The sequence below is a fragment of the Epithele typhae genome, assembly GCF_022376455.1.
Source record: "Epithele typhae strain CBS 203.58 chromosome Unknown BXZ73scaffold_238, whole genome shotgun sequence".
NCBI lineage: Eukaryota > Fungi > Basidiomycota > Agaricomycetes > Polyporales > Epitheliaceae > Epithele > Epithele typhae.
In genome coordinates this window covers 6,553-18,267 of record NW_025954429.1, presented here as the reverse complement: position 1 = coordinate 18,267, position 11,715 = coordinate 6,553, and the positions used below count along the sequence as shown (strand labels likewise).

Genomic DNA, 11,715 nt, shown 5'->3' with positions numbered 1-11,715 from the left:
ACCTGCCCCCGCCGGCGGTGCGCATGCGCTCGCCCCGTCTCCGGGGCGCGGGCGAGGACCTGGCGGTGCGCCCGGAGGCTCCCGCGATCGCGACGCTCCTGGAGAGGGTGTTCCCGAACCTGCAGCTCTCGGAGTCATACTTTTGGGTACAAAATCCGGAGGAGTGTCAGAGTTCTACGACGTGGACGGCGGTCATACAGGTGATATCGGAGCGTCGAGACGAGGACGTGTTCAGGAACCTATACGATGCTGAGTTGGACAATGACTCGTTTCTCTCCTATTGGATCTTTTAGCCATCTCCACCTATGGTCAACTTTTCCTCCTCTCATGGCCGTCGTGCCGGTATCTACGTACGCATCTAGAGAGTCCGAGTACCAGCTTCCGGAGAGGGGATTTGTTTTCGATTATCGTGGAGAGGCCGGAGCTGGCACAGTCCAACCGCCGCATCAACCGCCCAGCTACAAGTACTCGCGACCGGCATGTGTAATGCACGAGTACCCCCACAACTACAACAAATTCCGGTGGTCCACCCAAGTCCATGTATACGTGTCACATATTTCGCGTGGCATCTCTCAGCCCTTTCCCCGCAGCTCTCGTCTCATGCCAGCGGTTGTACACTACTTACTACTCCCCAAATCATCAAGCGTTCCAACCCCAAACATACTGCGCTCCTCGCGCGGCACAGAATGTTTCGGAGACCACTCCCTCAACACCGCGAGCCCCGCCGCACCCACCTCCCCCGTCGACGACCGCGGCACCAGGACCTGCAGGACCTGCAGTGTCTGATGGCCTTCGGGACTGAGCCTACCCCATCGCGCTCGTTTGTCAGTAACTCAGACAGAGACAGCCCAGGGAACACCCGTGACTACGCCTGAGGGAAAAGGCTTGCCGAACTCGAGGCGCAGGGTGTGGTGGGCCGGCCACGCAGGGACGATCGTGGCGAGTTGTTGCAGGAAGGTATGTTCAGGTATGAATGTACGGATGATGATTATAGCTTCGAACGGTACCCAGACAGACGCTGGCCTCGCTGGAGTAATGTGCTTCTTCAAGTTCTGCGTCAACTGGACGCGGAATGAATGTTTTTAGAAAAAAAAGCACCAACATCGTAAGCGTCAGCGGCATCACCACGGTTCAGCTGTTCCGCCTGCGCTCTCTCCCACAAGTTCTCGTAGACGTTTCCATCAAAGGCACCGAGCGCGCTGGCACGATTAAGATCAGAGCCACATCAATCAAGAAAGCGAAAGAACGGTAGCGCACCTATCCAGTTCCCAGTCCGCAAATCCAAATCCATCCGACAGTCCGATCGTCCCCGGAAGCAGCTCCTCGCACGTCCTCTTGATCCCGACGCGCAACCCGCGCGTCACGTCCGCCCCGGGCTTCCCTGCCCAGAATACGCCAAACGACAGCATGTCCACCAAACCCGCTTCCACCGTCGTGAGCAGGTGCGGCTGGAAGAGCTTGCGTAGCACACCCGTGTTCGGTCCATCCAGAGCCTGACTGAGCTCGTTGACGCGCGCAGCGACGAACGGGTCGGAGACGGCGCGTGCCACAGGAGCGTCCATGCTTGCATCGGGACCGGCGGCCCATGCTGCTCGTTCTTGAACCAGGAGATACGCCGTCGTTGGGATGAGAGAGAGAGAAGTCGAGGAGACAGCCTTGTTGACGACCACAGCGTCGGAAGCTTTGAGCGCAGCGCGGACGACCTACTGATCGAGGACGAAGTCACCGCCTTCGTGCCTGTAGCCGAAATCAGCAACTAGGACACGGATTCAGGAGCGCGTACATACGTGGCAGCGGGAACGTAGTCCGTATACAAACGACCCACTCCAACGAAGTCACTGAAGCCATGTCCGCCCATCGACGGCCGTGCCGTCTCCAGGCATTGAACCGCTGTTGTGGACACAAGCACCTTGAGACTACTCAGCGTCGCGTGCATCTCCGCCAGCAACGACGTGTTTCCTAATGAAAGTTGGGCGAGCAGTTGCGTGAATGCGTTCGCCTAGAAACTCTTCAGACAAGGCCGCAGGATAAAGACGAGGGGATACTAACGAGGCTCTTTCCGAGGCGAATGTAGACGGACGGGTAGGTGATGACTTGCCGTTCCAACCCATCGGCTCCCTGTCGTCGTACGGTTGCGTATCGCAGCGCGATTGTGATACCCTTCGCGATTGTCCAGCCTGTTGACGCGACCATCCTGTGCCGATTCGGTCACTATGCGCGTCTGTTTATTGCAGCGACCTACCCGGAGCGAATGTAAAGCATCTGTGCAACAATTAGCCATAGCTCGCGAGACATGACGAAGCACTCACTCCACCGTAGCTGAGCTTCGCATGTGGAGGCGTGACGTATTTGCCGTCGGGCGTCACAGACGCGAACGCAGAGAGCATCTGCTTGCGGGGAATCCTGACATGGTCGAACCGCGCATAACCGTTGTCGACCTCACAATGCCTTCGGACCTGACAACGCGCCTATTGAGGGCCAATGCACGAAGTTGAGAAGGGAACATACCAATGTCCCCAACGATGATCCCAGGGAGCACCGCGTGATCGTCCAACAACCGCAATTGGACGAGAAACAAATGTGGCCCCGCGTCGAATCCGGACGGCAAAATAAGACGTGCTTGAACAACGTCATGTGCTGCTGTTCTTCCCAGTGCGTCGCTCGTGAGTGTCGGCTAACGGATGTCAAACTTGTGTGAGTCCTGAAGACGAGCTGCAATGGTCTCCAGGAAAGCTACGCTGGCACCGTGGCCAAGTCTTGTCTGGGGATGTGCTCACATGAGCCTCACATGCAAGAACGTTCAGACGACAGGACGTACCACAAATTCCCGGTCTCGTGGCCACGTCCTTCAACTGAGCTTTCAGCTCTTCCAAGCTTTAGGGCCTGGTCGGCTGCCCGTGGGATGCGCTGTGGGATGGGCTCCCGCGCCCACCGAGACGGGCGCGTACCCCTCCCGAGCCCACAGCCCATCGTGCTGCGGGATCATTTTGGCGGGAACCCAGCCCATCCCACGGACAGCCGACCAGGCCCTTAGGGGTTCGGCATAGACTCAAATTCTATGGGGCGTTCGTTGAGGCAGAATGCGCGAGGATTGCGACATAAGACGTACCAGTGCCATGTAGCTGCAAAGGCAGCATTTGATCGAGCATCATTGCCAGAGCTCGTCCGTATGAGTGCGCATGAGGAACGACCTGCGGAGGAGTGCACTCAGCATGTGCGAATCGAATACTAACAGTTGGACCTACCTGCAGGATTTGTCGAAGACGGGTGCGCGGGAGAACTCCCTCCCGCTACGACGAGGCGGCGGTCTGTAGCGTCGCAAGGAGCGTAGGATCTATGGGTGTGGGGAAGAGCGACATTGATGAGAGAAAGAGAGATGAAGAAAGCTGCGAGATGCAGGCAAGGAGGCGCCGGCATGGCACCCGTGGGCCGAGCGAAAGGCGCGACTTTGGCGGCGGAGCGGGAGTTCGAGCCCTCAAAAATGTCCCCTTCGGGGTGACATACGAAAAAATTGGAACGATACAGAGAAGATTAGCATGGCCCCTGCACAAGGATGACACGCTTTCCCGGAGTGGTAGACCTACGGGTCTCAATATTTATGCTCTCCTGGCTTTTGCTTTCGAATTTGTTCCCGCACTAGCCGCCAGGTTCAATCCCCGCCTTCTCCTTGGACTTCTTCCTACTCTTTCCCCTTCTCTCCGACGGAGTCGAGCTCTCAGTGTGGCTCTCAACCAAATTCTTGGTAACACTTACGCTGGCGATGTCAAAGTTAACGGGCTGGTACAATAGCGCGAACGACACAAGAAAGCCTTTGTCAAGACGAGACCGACATCGCGGACACCGCGAGGCCGTCCACCTTCCCTCCCTGCCTAAGCCCCTCCATCTTCTCCCACACATCTCCACCGACACAGCGCGTGTCTCTGATCCACGACTGCCGCAGGTCCAGTTGGGGGAACAGCCCGTCCACAAACCGCGCGATCTGCAGCGCGTTCGGCCGCTCCTCGTCCCGCGCCCCCCGGTCATCCGCCCACACCTGCAGGACCACGAGCGCGCTTGCGCTCGCGCCCGCCACGCCATCTCCGCCTTCAAGTCCCGCATCCAAGCGCGCCTCGAGCATGTCGAGCTCCAGCGTCTCGAGCGCGGGGCAGCCCCGCGCGAAGTGGCGAAGCGCGCTGAGCGTCGCCGCAGCGTGTGTGTGCGTGTGGCCGTAGAGCGTCTCGATCGGCTGCGCGCCCCAGTGGACGTCGTCGCGGTTGATGTAGACGAGGCGGAGGCGGCGGAGGAGCGGCCACGCGTGCGCGAGCCCGCGGAAGTCGCCGTCCGTCGCGGTCACCTCCGTGCAGGACGTGATCGTGATGGAGACCTCCGCGAGCTGGGAGAGCGTGCGGAGCGGGCGGAGGAGGTGCGAGAGCGAGAGCGGGAAGCGGTACTGCCAGAAGCGGCCGGAGTCGAGGACGAGGGAGAGCGTGCGGAGCGAGCGCGCGAGCGGCAGGGAGGCGACGGTGTGCAGCACGCGGGTGTCGGTCATCTGGGGCACGTCGAGGTGCAGGTGTGTGAGGCGAGGCGCGAGCACGGACTGGAGGATCGCGTCGATGCCCGCCTTCGGTCCTCCGAGCTTGAGCACCGTGAGCCGTGTGGTCTGGACGGGCGGGCTGAGTGGGAGCGGCGCGGGTTCGGTGTAGGGGGAGTCCACGTATTCACATTCGACGGTCTCAATCGTAGAACGCCTTGTCGCAATCTGGACGAGGATGACGGGGGTAGGTGCGTAGGATGTTGTTAGGTGACGGAGGTGCGAGAATCCCGAAACGGCCTGCCATGTTTTCGCGAGGCGGTCGGGGAAGTACCCGGGCATCATGGTTAGCGCGAAGCGGGATATTTGAGGGCAATGTTTGATGAATGCCGCGATAAGGGGAGGAGTCCTATGCTTGTCCTCTTCCGTAATGGAGGTCAAAGAGAGCTCCTCGAGCGAGGACGAGAACGCAAAGGGCAGCTCAGTCTCCCGAGCATGCCACCGGAGACGATAATGGAGTTTCTTGAGGCGGGGAAAGATGGGTGCGCCTGCAAGCAGGGCGAGGTCGAGAAGAAGCACGAACTCGCTAGGCTCAAGAGTAGTCTTGAAGACGAGGGACTCTACTCGTGCTGCGCAGATGCGCAGTCTCTCCAGTTTAGCCTCGTTTGAGTAGGCGGAAGTCGAGATGATCTATGGTGCGTGATGAGTTGAAATTCGGAGATGCATGTGTAGAGAGATCAACGGCACCTTCTCCGCGTGGTCCTGTCGCGGTTCCGAGTCGCGTGAGAGCATTCGAGGACGCTCGCGCAAAACTGCATGAAACGGCTGGTAGAAGGGAAGGATGATGTTCTCAAGCGGGAGGAGGCTGTCGAGAGTGTGCCAGAGCCGTCGCAAGGCAGGTTCGGAGAAAGAGCGACACGTGAGAGACGCGTGCATACAGGTCAGACGGTCGGACGTGTCGCTGGGGTCGAAGTTCGCGAGGATCATTTCTACAATTTCCCCTATTTGAAGGGCAAGATGCGGCTGGCGGCCAGGGTCATCCATGGCACCGTACCAGGAGGGTGGCCGGAGTACGGCGTTGGGAAGAGGGAGAGGACGAGCCGCCATCATGCTGCCCCCCCGCGGTGGGACGACTTGGAAAGAAACATCGTGGCAGGCACCCCAACACCGCCTATCAGACGCACGCCTGTCGCCGGCCCATGCCGACCTCATTTCTCACATGCACCTTCAAGCTTCAAGCTTCATGATGAGTCCGATCTCCTTCCTTTGGCACAAGCTCACCAATCGCTCCTGCTTGTCCAAGTTCAAGCCGCTCATTAAGTTGCCCAACAGGGCTTAATTTTGCTTAGGAGCCTTCGGTTAATAAATTCAGCGTCTTGTAGCGTGCTTATCCAAAGCGCCAGGGTCTGGCGACCGCGAAAACTCGAGGTGAAGAACCCCGCCACGCCGATTCGTGGCGTTCGAGGGAAAGATCCCCCCGGAATTTAGGCTCAAGAGCGACATTGCTAAGGCGTTGCGGTCTATAGAGTCGGCGGGCAAAGCGGTCCATAGATGATTGTGGGCGCAGCTCTAGGACGAATCGGAGAGAGAGAGGGTCGGAGGTTAGTGAGAGTTGTGGGTCCAGGACTTCTTCGATGAATGCAGTATAATAAGTCATAACGCCACACGTGTGGAAGAGGAATTCGGAGCGATGATGATGAACAACGTATTGCGGAGACGTGGTTGATCGGTGATCGGTGTAGTTTTTGCTTTCCTGGCACTTCTAATGGCGCTCCACTTCATTCAAATCTCCTGTAGCGCCTTTGTTTGGCGTGTATTCCCACTTTTCCTTCGCCGATCGCGAAGCCCCGCGTGTGATCGGCGCTTTGCTTGCATACTGCAGAAAAGGAGATGATCATACGTTTCCGTCATCGTGAATATTTGAATTCTCTCTGCGCACACTGACGTCATGTCGTGGTGCATTTCTGTCCCGGATCTAGACTCTGCAGAGTATAGTGCACGAGTTCTCAGAGGTCTTAGTCCTGCAACGCCTGGGATTCTCTCGCACTCATGGCCCTCACGCGCGCTGGCTCGCGTTCGGCGCGTGGCCCAGACGCGCGCGCGGGTGCGGCGGCGGCGTTCCGGAGGACCCGCAGTTCACGTCTGCAGAGGAGACGTGGCGTGCGGATCCACCGCGAGGTGCGCGAGCGCGAGCTCGAGCGTACACGAGCGGGCCTGGCGCAGATTCCACCTTACCTTTCGACACGTTCACCGTGTTGCGCCCCCGACGTGTGTGCATGCAGCTCGTCTGTTTACACTCGTTTATTGGAGTATGATGGAAAGGGTGCCGCGCGAAGCGCGGCGACGCTTGTCAGAGTTGAATGAAATATTGCGAGAGTATAATGCACATTGACCGCTTCAATTTCGTAGGTGCTTGCCCTTGACGGGCTGTCATTTGGTCTTCCATCAAAGAACCTCCGGACCTCCATCCCTCACCCACTTCCACTCCTCAAGGCCTTGATCTCCCACCTGACCGCCTCCCACTCCAGCGTTGAGCGCGTCGGGAACCGTCTCCGGAGAGTTTCCACCAAAGCGGACACCAAGCGGACACGCAAGTTGGTACACACATGTTCAGATGTTTTTTTTTTTGGTAGAACACGTTGGTCTTACGAAGGCATTGGTCCCGTTTTCGGGCTTGTTGTACCTCCTGTTGCAAGCGTGTGAGCTGTCGTTCCCGTGGAGTTGAAACCATGGGTCGGACAGTGGTATATCATAGTCATAATCATATTTGTGTACCGCGAGGAAATGCCTTTACGCACTGTGTGTGGGACTCAAGACATGTTCAGATTGACAATATACTACAACAGTCCATCCTCTTGAAGACGCTGTCACACCCGCACCACGATCGGGCACCTTGCCCAATGCTCGACCCGAGGGAAAACCTTCCGCAGCTCCGCCGCAACTGCGTCTCCGATGTCCGGCACCGGCGGCACCACCACGCCCGCGATCTCCAATGTCGTCAACCGCGCGTACCCGCCCGCCGGCGCGCCGCCCGCAAGCGCCTCGAGCGGCACCCACGGAAAGTCCACCTCCGGCAGACGCAGCGCGCGCAGGTGTGCGCACGCGCCCACGAACGCGGGGAGCGCGTCCAGGCGCGCGCGCTTGTCGGGCGTCGTCGCGCACGCGAGGCGGAACGCGCGGAGGGCCGGCCACGCGGCGGCGAGCACGGCGAGGTCGTCGTTCGTGTACGCGACGCGGAACCGGGGCAGGTCGAGCGCGACGGACTGCAGCGCGCGGAGGGGCAGGAGCGGGGCGACGATGCCGGAGAGGGACGGGCCTGCGATGGACGGGATCCGTCCGAGGAGGTGGGGCGCGGGCGCGTGGATGTGGAGGGTGGTGAGGTGGGGGAAGTGCGCGCCGATAGAGGCGGTGAGGGGGGTCGAGAGCGCGTCGTAGACTTCGTATTTGACCTCAACGTGGAGGGATTTGAGGGCAGGGAAAACGGTGTTTGCGATAACGTTGCGAATTGTAGTCTGAGTGCCGTGGATGGTGACGGTATGGATGCGGTCAAAAGTTTGCTGCGGCCGCTGGAGGGAGTCGAAGCAGAAGAGCTTCAGCTCTTGCAGCGCCGGCGCGTATTGCAACGGTTCAAGCTTGTCGGTGGTAAGGTTGTGTTCTTCGATACTGAGAAGACGTAGCAAGGCATTTTCCCCACTGAGGAGAATAGCCTCGATTCCGGAACTGTGAGCCTCTCTATGTTCCTACAACGTTCTAGGAAAATCGATAATACAGCGTGGGCGGACTGAGATATTGGCCTGGAGCGGCGGAGAATGTGAACCTGCTTCACGGTAGGCGGTATGAGGACAACTGGCTGTTCTCGACGTAGTGCAGCTCTGATATCGGTACCTTGCCGACGCATCCGACCGAGATAGAGACGGCTCGTAAGGAGACGAGTAGATGGTCAGCTGGGCAAGCTTGGTAATGGGCCCAGATCGTTGATGGAGGAGGGTCCAAGTTGAGGTCGATCCGGTGAACAGATTTACATACTCTTGCAAGCGTGCCCTGCGGTGATCATTTGTGAGGCGTTTGCGTCTTGGGACAGAATCTGCGCAGAATCAAGTCAGGCCTCGCTGGACTACTTTGGACTGCGCCGAATCGTGATGAACTATGCGCATACAAGCACACGACATGGTCATGTCGCCAGGTCTGCGCCATTCCAGGGGATGGCGACTGAGATCTGGTCGAACCCTTGCCCATATGTGCAAGAACCCAAAGTGCGCAGTTACTCACAAACTCATCATCTATCAAGGCGCATCTTCCCCATTCACGACACTCCGCAGATTGATGAGCCCAGGGTTTGAAGAAGTTGGACTAGCGGTCTTTCGTTGGGTAACGATCTCCACAGCGTTGCCAGCGCAGGTCGCGCGGCACTGCGGCAGACGAGCGCGGACGCCAGTAAGCTTCGGCGAGCGATATGTTCTGCATTTGGATGATGTATGGGTCGAGGTAGGAGAAGACAATGTAGAGGAGGTCTTCGAAGCCGAAGAGGGGATGTTCAAGAGGCATCTTAGAGGTGACAGCTGGGGGCTGCGGACACCCACTGAGCGACTTTTATGTGCTACGCACTGCGCAGTCTCTCCACCCCTTGCAGAAACCAGGACCCTCACAGCCAGTCGGTTGCCACACTGAGGCCTTCAGGAAAGAACAGCCGTAGTGGCGAATGCGGGACAAGACAGTGTAGAGCTTGGGGGAGATGGTGGAGGAAGACGGAAAGGTGTTCTGAACAAAACTCACTGCGAGGTGGGGGACATAATGCATAAACCGTCAGCAACCCTTAGAAATGTAGGCTACAATAGTATTGTGAAAGGCACGTTCAAATGTGTCTCGTCAATTGACTTGATGTACTTCGCTACACAGGACATGTAGGACTTCACGCCACACATGCGAGTTCGATCTCGCAACGGACATGTCATTTCACACAGCGGACAACACTGGTCCTTGGTCTGTTCAATTCCACACCACTAGTATCACGCACATATGTCCACCACAACGGGCAATATCGTACAGCCTGTAGGGAGATCGTTTGAATGGTAGCGCGACGCTATTGCATGACTGAACTCACAGAAAACGCCTATATCCTTCAGTCATCATCTTCGTCGTCGTCGTCGGCCTTCTTGTCCTCTTGTCGTCCTCATCTTCGTCATCCGAGACGATGCGCTTCTTCGTCTTCTTCACGGGCTTTGACGGAGGTGCAGGGGGCTGCCGCTTCGAAGAGCTCGAGCTAGACGCCTTCGGCGCGCTCTTGCTTGTGCTCTTGCTCTTGCTCTTACTCGAGCTGCTGCTGCTCTTCTTCTTCTTTTTGGGCTCATCGTCTTCGTCGTCGTCGTCATCATCGTCGCCACCCGCGAAGCCTTTGACCTTGGTGTAGTCGACGCGGATCCCACGCGTACGCCGACCGGTGGTAATGATGTTGTCCTTGCTCAACGCGTCGAGCTCATCTGAACGACGCCACCGAGGCGCATATATGAGCCCAGCTCGAGCGCGAATATATACACCGACGTACCGTTGTCAATGCCCTCGTCGGCAGAGGCTTCGCTTGCTTCAAAGTCCTCTTCGTCCGAGTCGCGCTTGGCCCTTGAGGATGAACGACCGGCGCGCGTTGGTGACTCGCACTCGACGCCGGATACGCGGAGGGGGAGAGGTAAATGCGACTTTACTTTTTTCTCTTCTTGTCCGGCTGTTCTGCGCGATTCCGCTTCGTTCTGCTTGACATGGTGGGGAGAGGCACTTAAAGAGGAGGTGGCGGAAGTGTGTAGAGGGTGGCAAGCAGCACTGAGGTGCGCAGAGTCGTGGACGCGGTCTGCGACCGATCGCAGTCTCGCACCCGCGCGGTTCAAGTTGCTCGGGCCCCCGGGGTCGCGTTATGTGGGGTCCTCGACAAGGCCTTTGAGCGCCTATGCGTTGTGCGCATGTTCAACGTTCAAACCCGGGTGGCGGTTATTTTCAACCGTGACCACCATACTGACAGCCTCCTCCCTCTTTTGCGCCTAACTGTGACGCGCAAAAATGTCCCAACTGTGAGTTATTTTTATATACATATATATACTTCCTTGCACTAACCGTCTTGCTAGTATCACCACGCATCCTTCTGGTGTCGAAACTGGGTGTATATACGCTGCACTCAGCGACACTCCCCAGATCGGATATTTCCACTGGGCGTTCTACGTCTCAACCGTGCGTTCCACACGCCATCTCTTGAACAGGCAATCTGGATGGCTGACTCAAATACAGGGGGGTGGCGAGGGAATGAAGTTTCACGCCACAAACGACATGAACTCCGCGTCGTGGCGTTACGAGGCTCGGCCGTGGACAGCGACAGACTACTCCACTTGTGTCACCCTCACACCCATCGGGCGATTTCAGAGGACCTCTTCCTCCCCTCGCGTAGAGGAGAAGGACATAAACCGCTTCAACGCAATCCTACAAAGTGTCCCGCTCAATACTGTTGCCGGCGTCGACGTGCCCTACCTTGGCGGGAGGTTCACATGTCGGACCTGGTTCCGCGCGGCGATCCGTACCCTTGCAAGAGAGAGGGTGGAAGAAGGGGCTGAGATTGCATACGTGAAGCTCAGAGAGGGTGCGGACGTGAGGATGGTGGACGAGGCGATGGTGAATCCTGCGACTGGAGTGAGTCTCATGCGAAGTTCGAGGGGGCGGACGGGAGACGGACCGGTTATCACAGCTGCCTCAAAGTACACATGCTTATAAAGTCTGTGCTCCGATTTACCAGCTCCGCCGTCTCGATCCTTTTCAGCGGCGAGTATAAAACATCAATGACACGGAAACCTCCAATGAAAGTCACTCCGTCGCCGGAATACCCTCCTGGGGTCTCGTGGATCATGGCCAACGAATGTCCAGTGTCTGCCTCGGTTAATATCACGTGCCAGTCAGCTCATGAACGACATCGGCGGTGGAGACGCTATCTCGATAGACAACGTAACTACCGTGAGCGCGAGGACGTCCCGTCGGTCTACTCGGCAGTACTTCTGAATGGCGGCACTGTTCTCGTCCGCATTGACAACTCCTCGCTACGCCTTTACCCGCTCTCATACCGCAAACCGCACGACTCGGTCACGGGCATCCAATCATCTCCAGTTCAATTCATGAAACCTGCCATTTCGAGCAGTCCAATTGCGATGCGTCGCGTGTCGTGATGTCGTACATGG

The 11,715-nt window shown here is 57.8% G+C and overlaps 3 protein-coding genes across 3 annotated transcripts; all 3 read right to left on the bottom strand.

Moving 5' to 3' along the window:
- Window positions 1–833: 833 nt before the first annotated feature.
- On the bottom strand, window positions 834–3,149 carry BXZ73DRAFT_93947 (acyl-CoA dehydrogenase/oxidase C-terminal; the record flags this gene model as incomplete). Its single annotated transcript, XM_048026714.1, has 10 exons — window positions 834–1,061; window positions 1,103–1,199; window positions 1,258–1,681; window positions 1,727–1,737; window positions 1,788–1,999; window positions 2,050–2,194; window positions 2,243–2,262; window positions 2,310–2,448; window positions 2,505–2,674; window positions 3,099–3,149. The coding sequence occupies 10 exons, from the start codon at window positions 3,147–3,149 to the stop codon at window positions 834–836; spliced, it is 1,497 nt and encodes a 498-aa protein (XP_047870786.1).
- A 665-nt stretch (window positions 3,150–3,814) lies between these two features.
- On the bottom strand, window positions 3,815–5,617 carry BXZ73DRAFT_83880 (uncharacterized protein; the record flags this gene model as incomplete). Its single annotated transcript, XM_048023953.1, has 3 exons — window positions 3,815–5,200; window positions 5,258–5,322; window positions 5,449–5,617. The coding sequence occupies 3 exons, from the start codon at window positions 5,615–5,617 to the stop codon at window positions 3,815–3,817; spliced, it is 1,620 nt and encodes a 539-aa protein (XP_047870785.1).
- A 1,760-nt stretch (window positions 5,618–7,377) lies between these two features.
- On the bottom strand, window positions 7,378–10,262 carry BXZ73DRAFT_83879 (uncharacterized protein; the record flags this gene model as incomplete). Its single annotated transcript, XM_048023952.1, has 6 exons — window positions 7,378–8,250; window positions 8,818–8,968; window positions 9,525–9,557; window positions 9,612–9,987; window positions 10,053–10,123; window positions 10,207–10,262. 6 exons carry the CDS (start codon window positions 10,260–10,262, stop codon window positions 7,378–7,380), a joined length of 1,560 nt encoding a protein of 519 aa, XP_047870784.1.
- Between the last annotated feature and the right edge of the window lie 1,453 nt (window positions 10,263–11,715).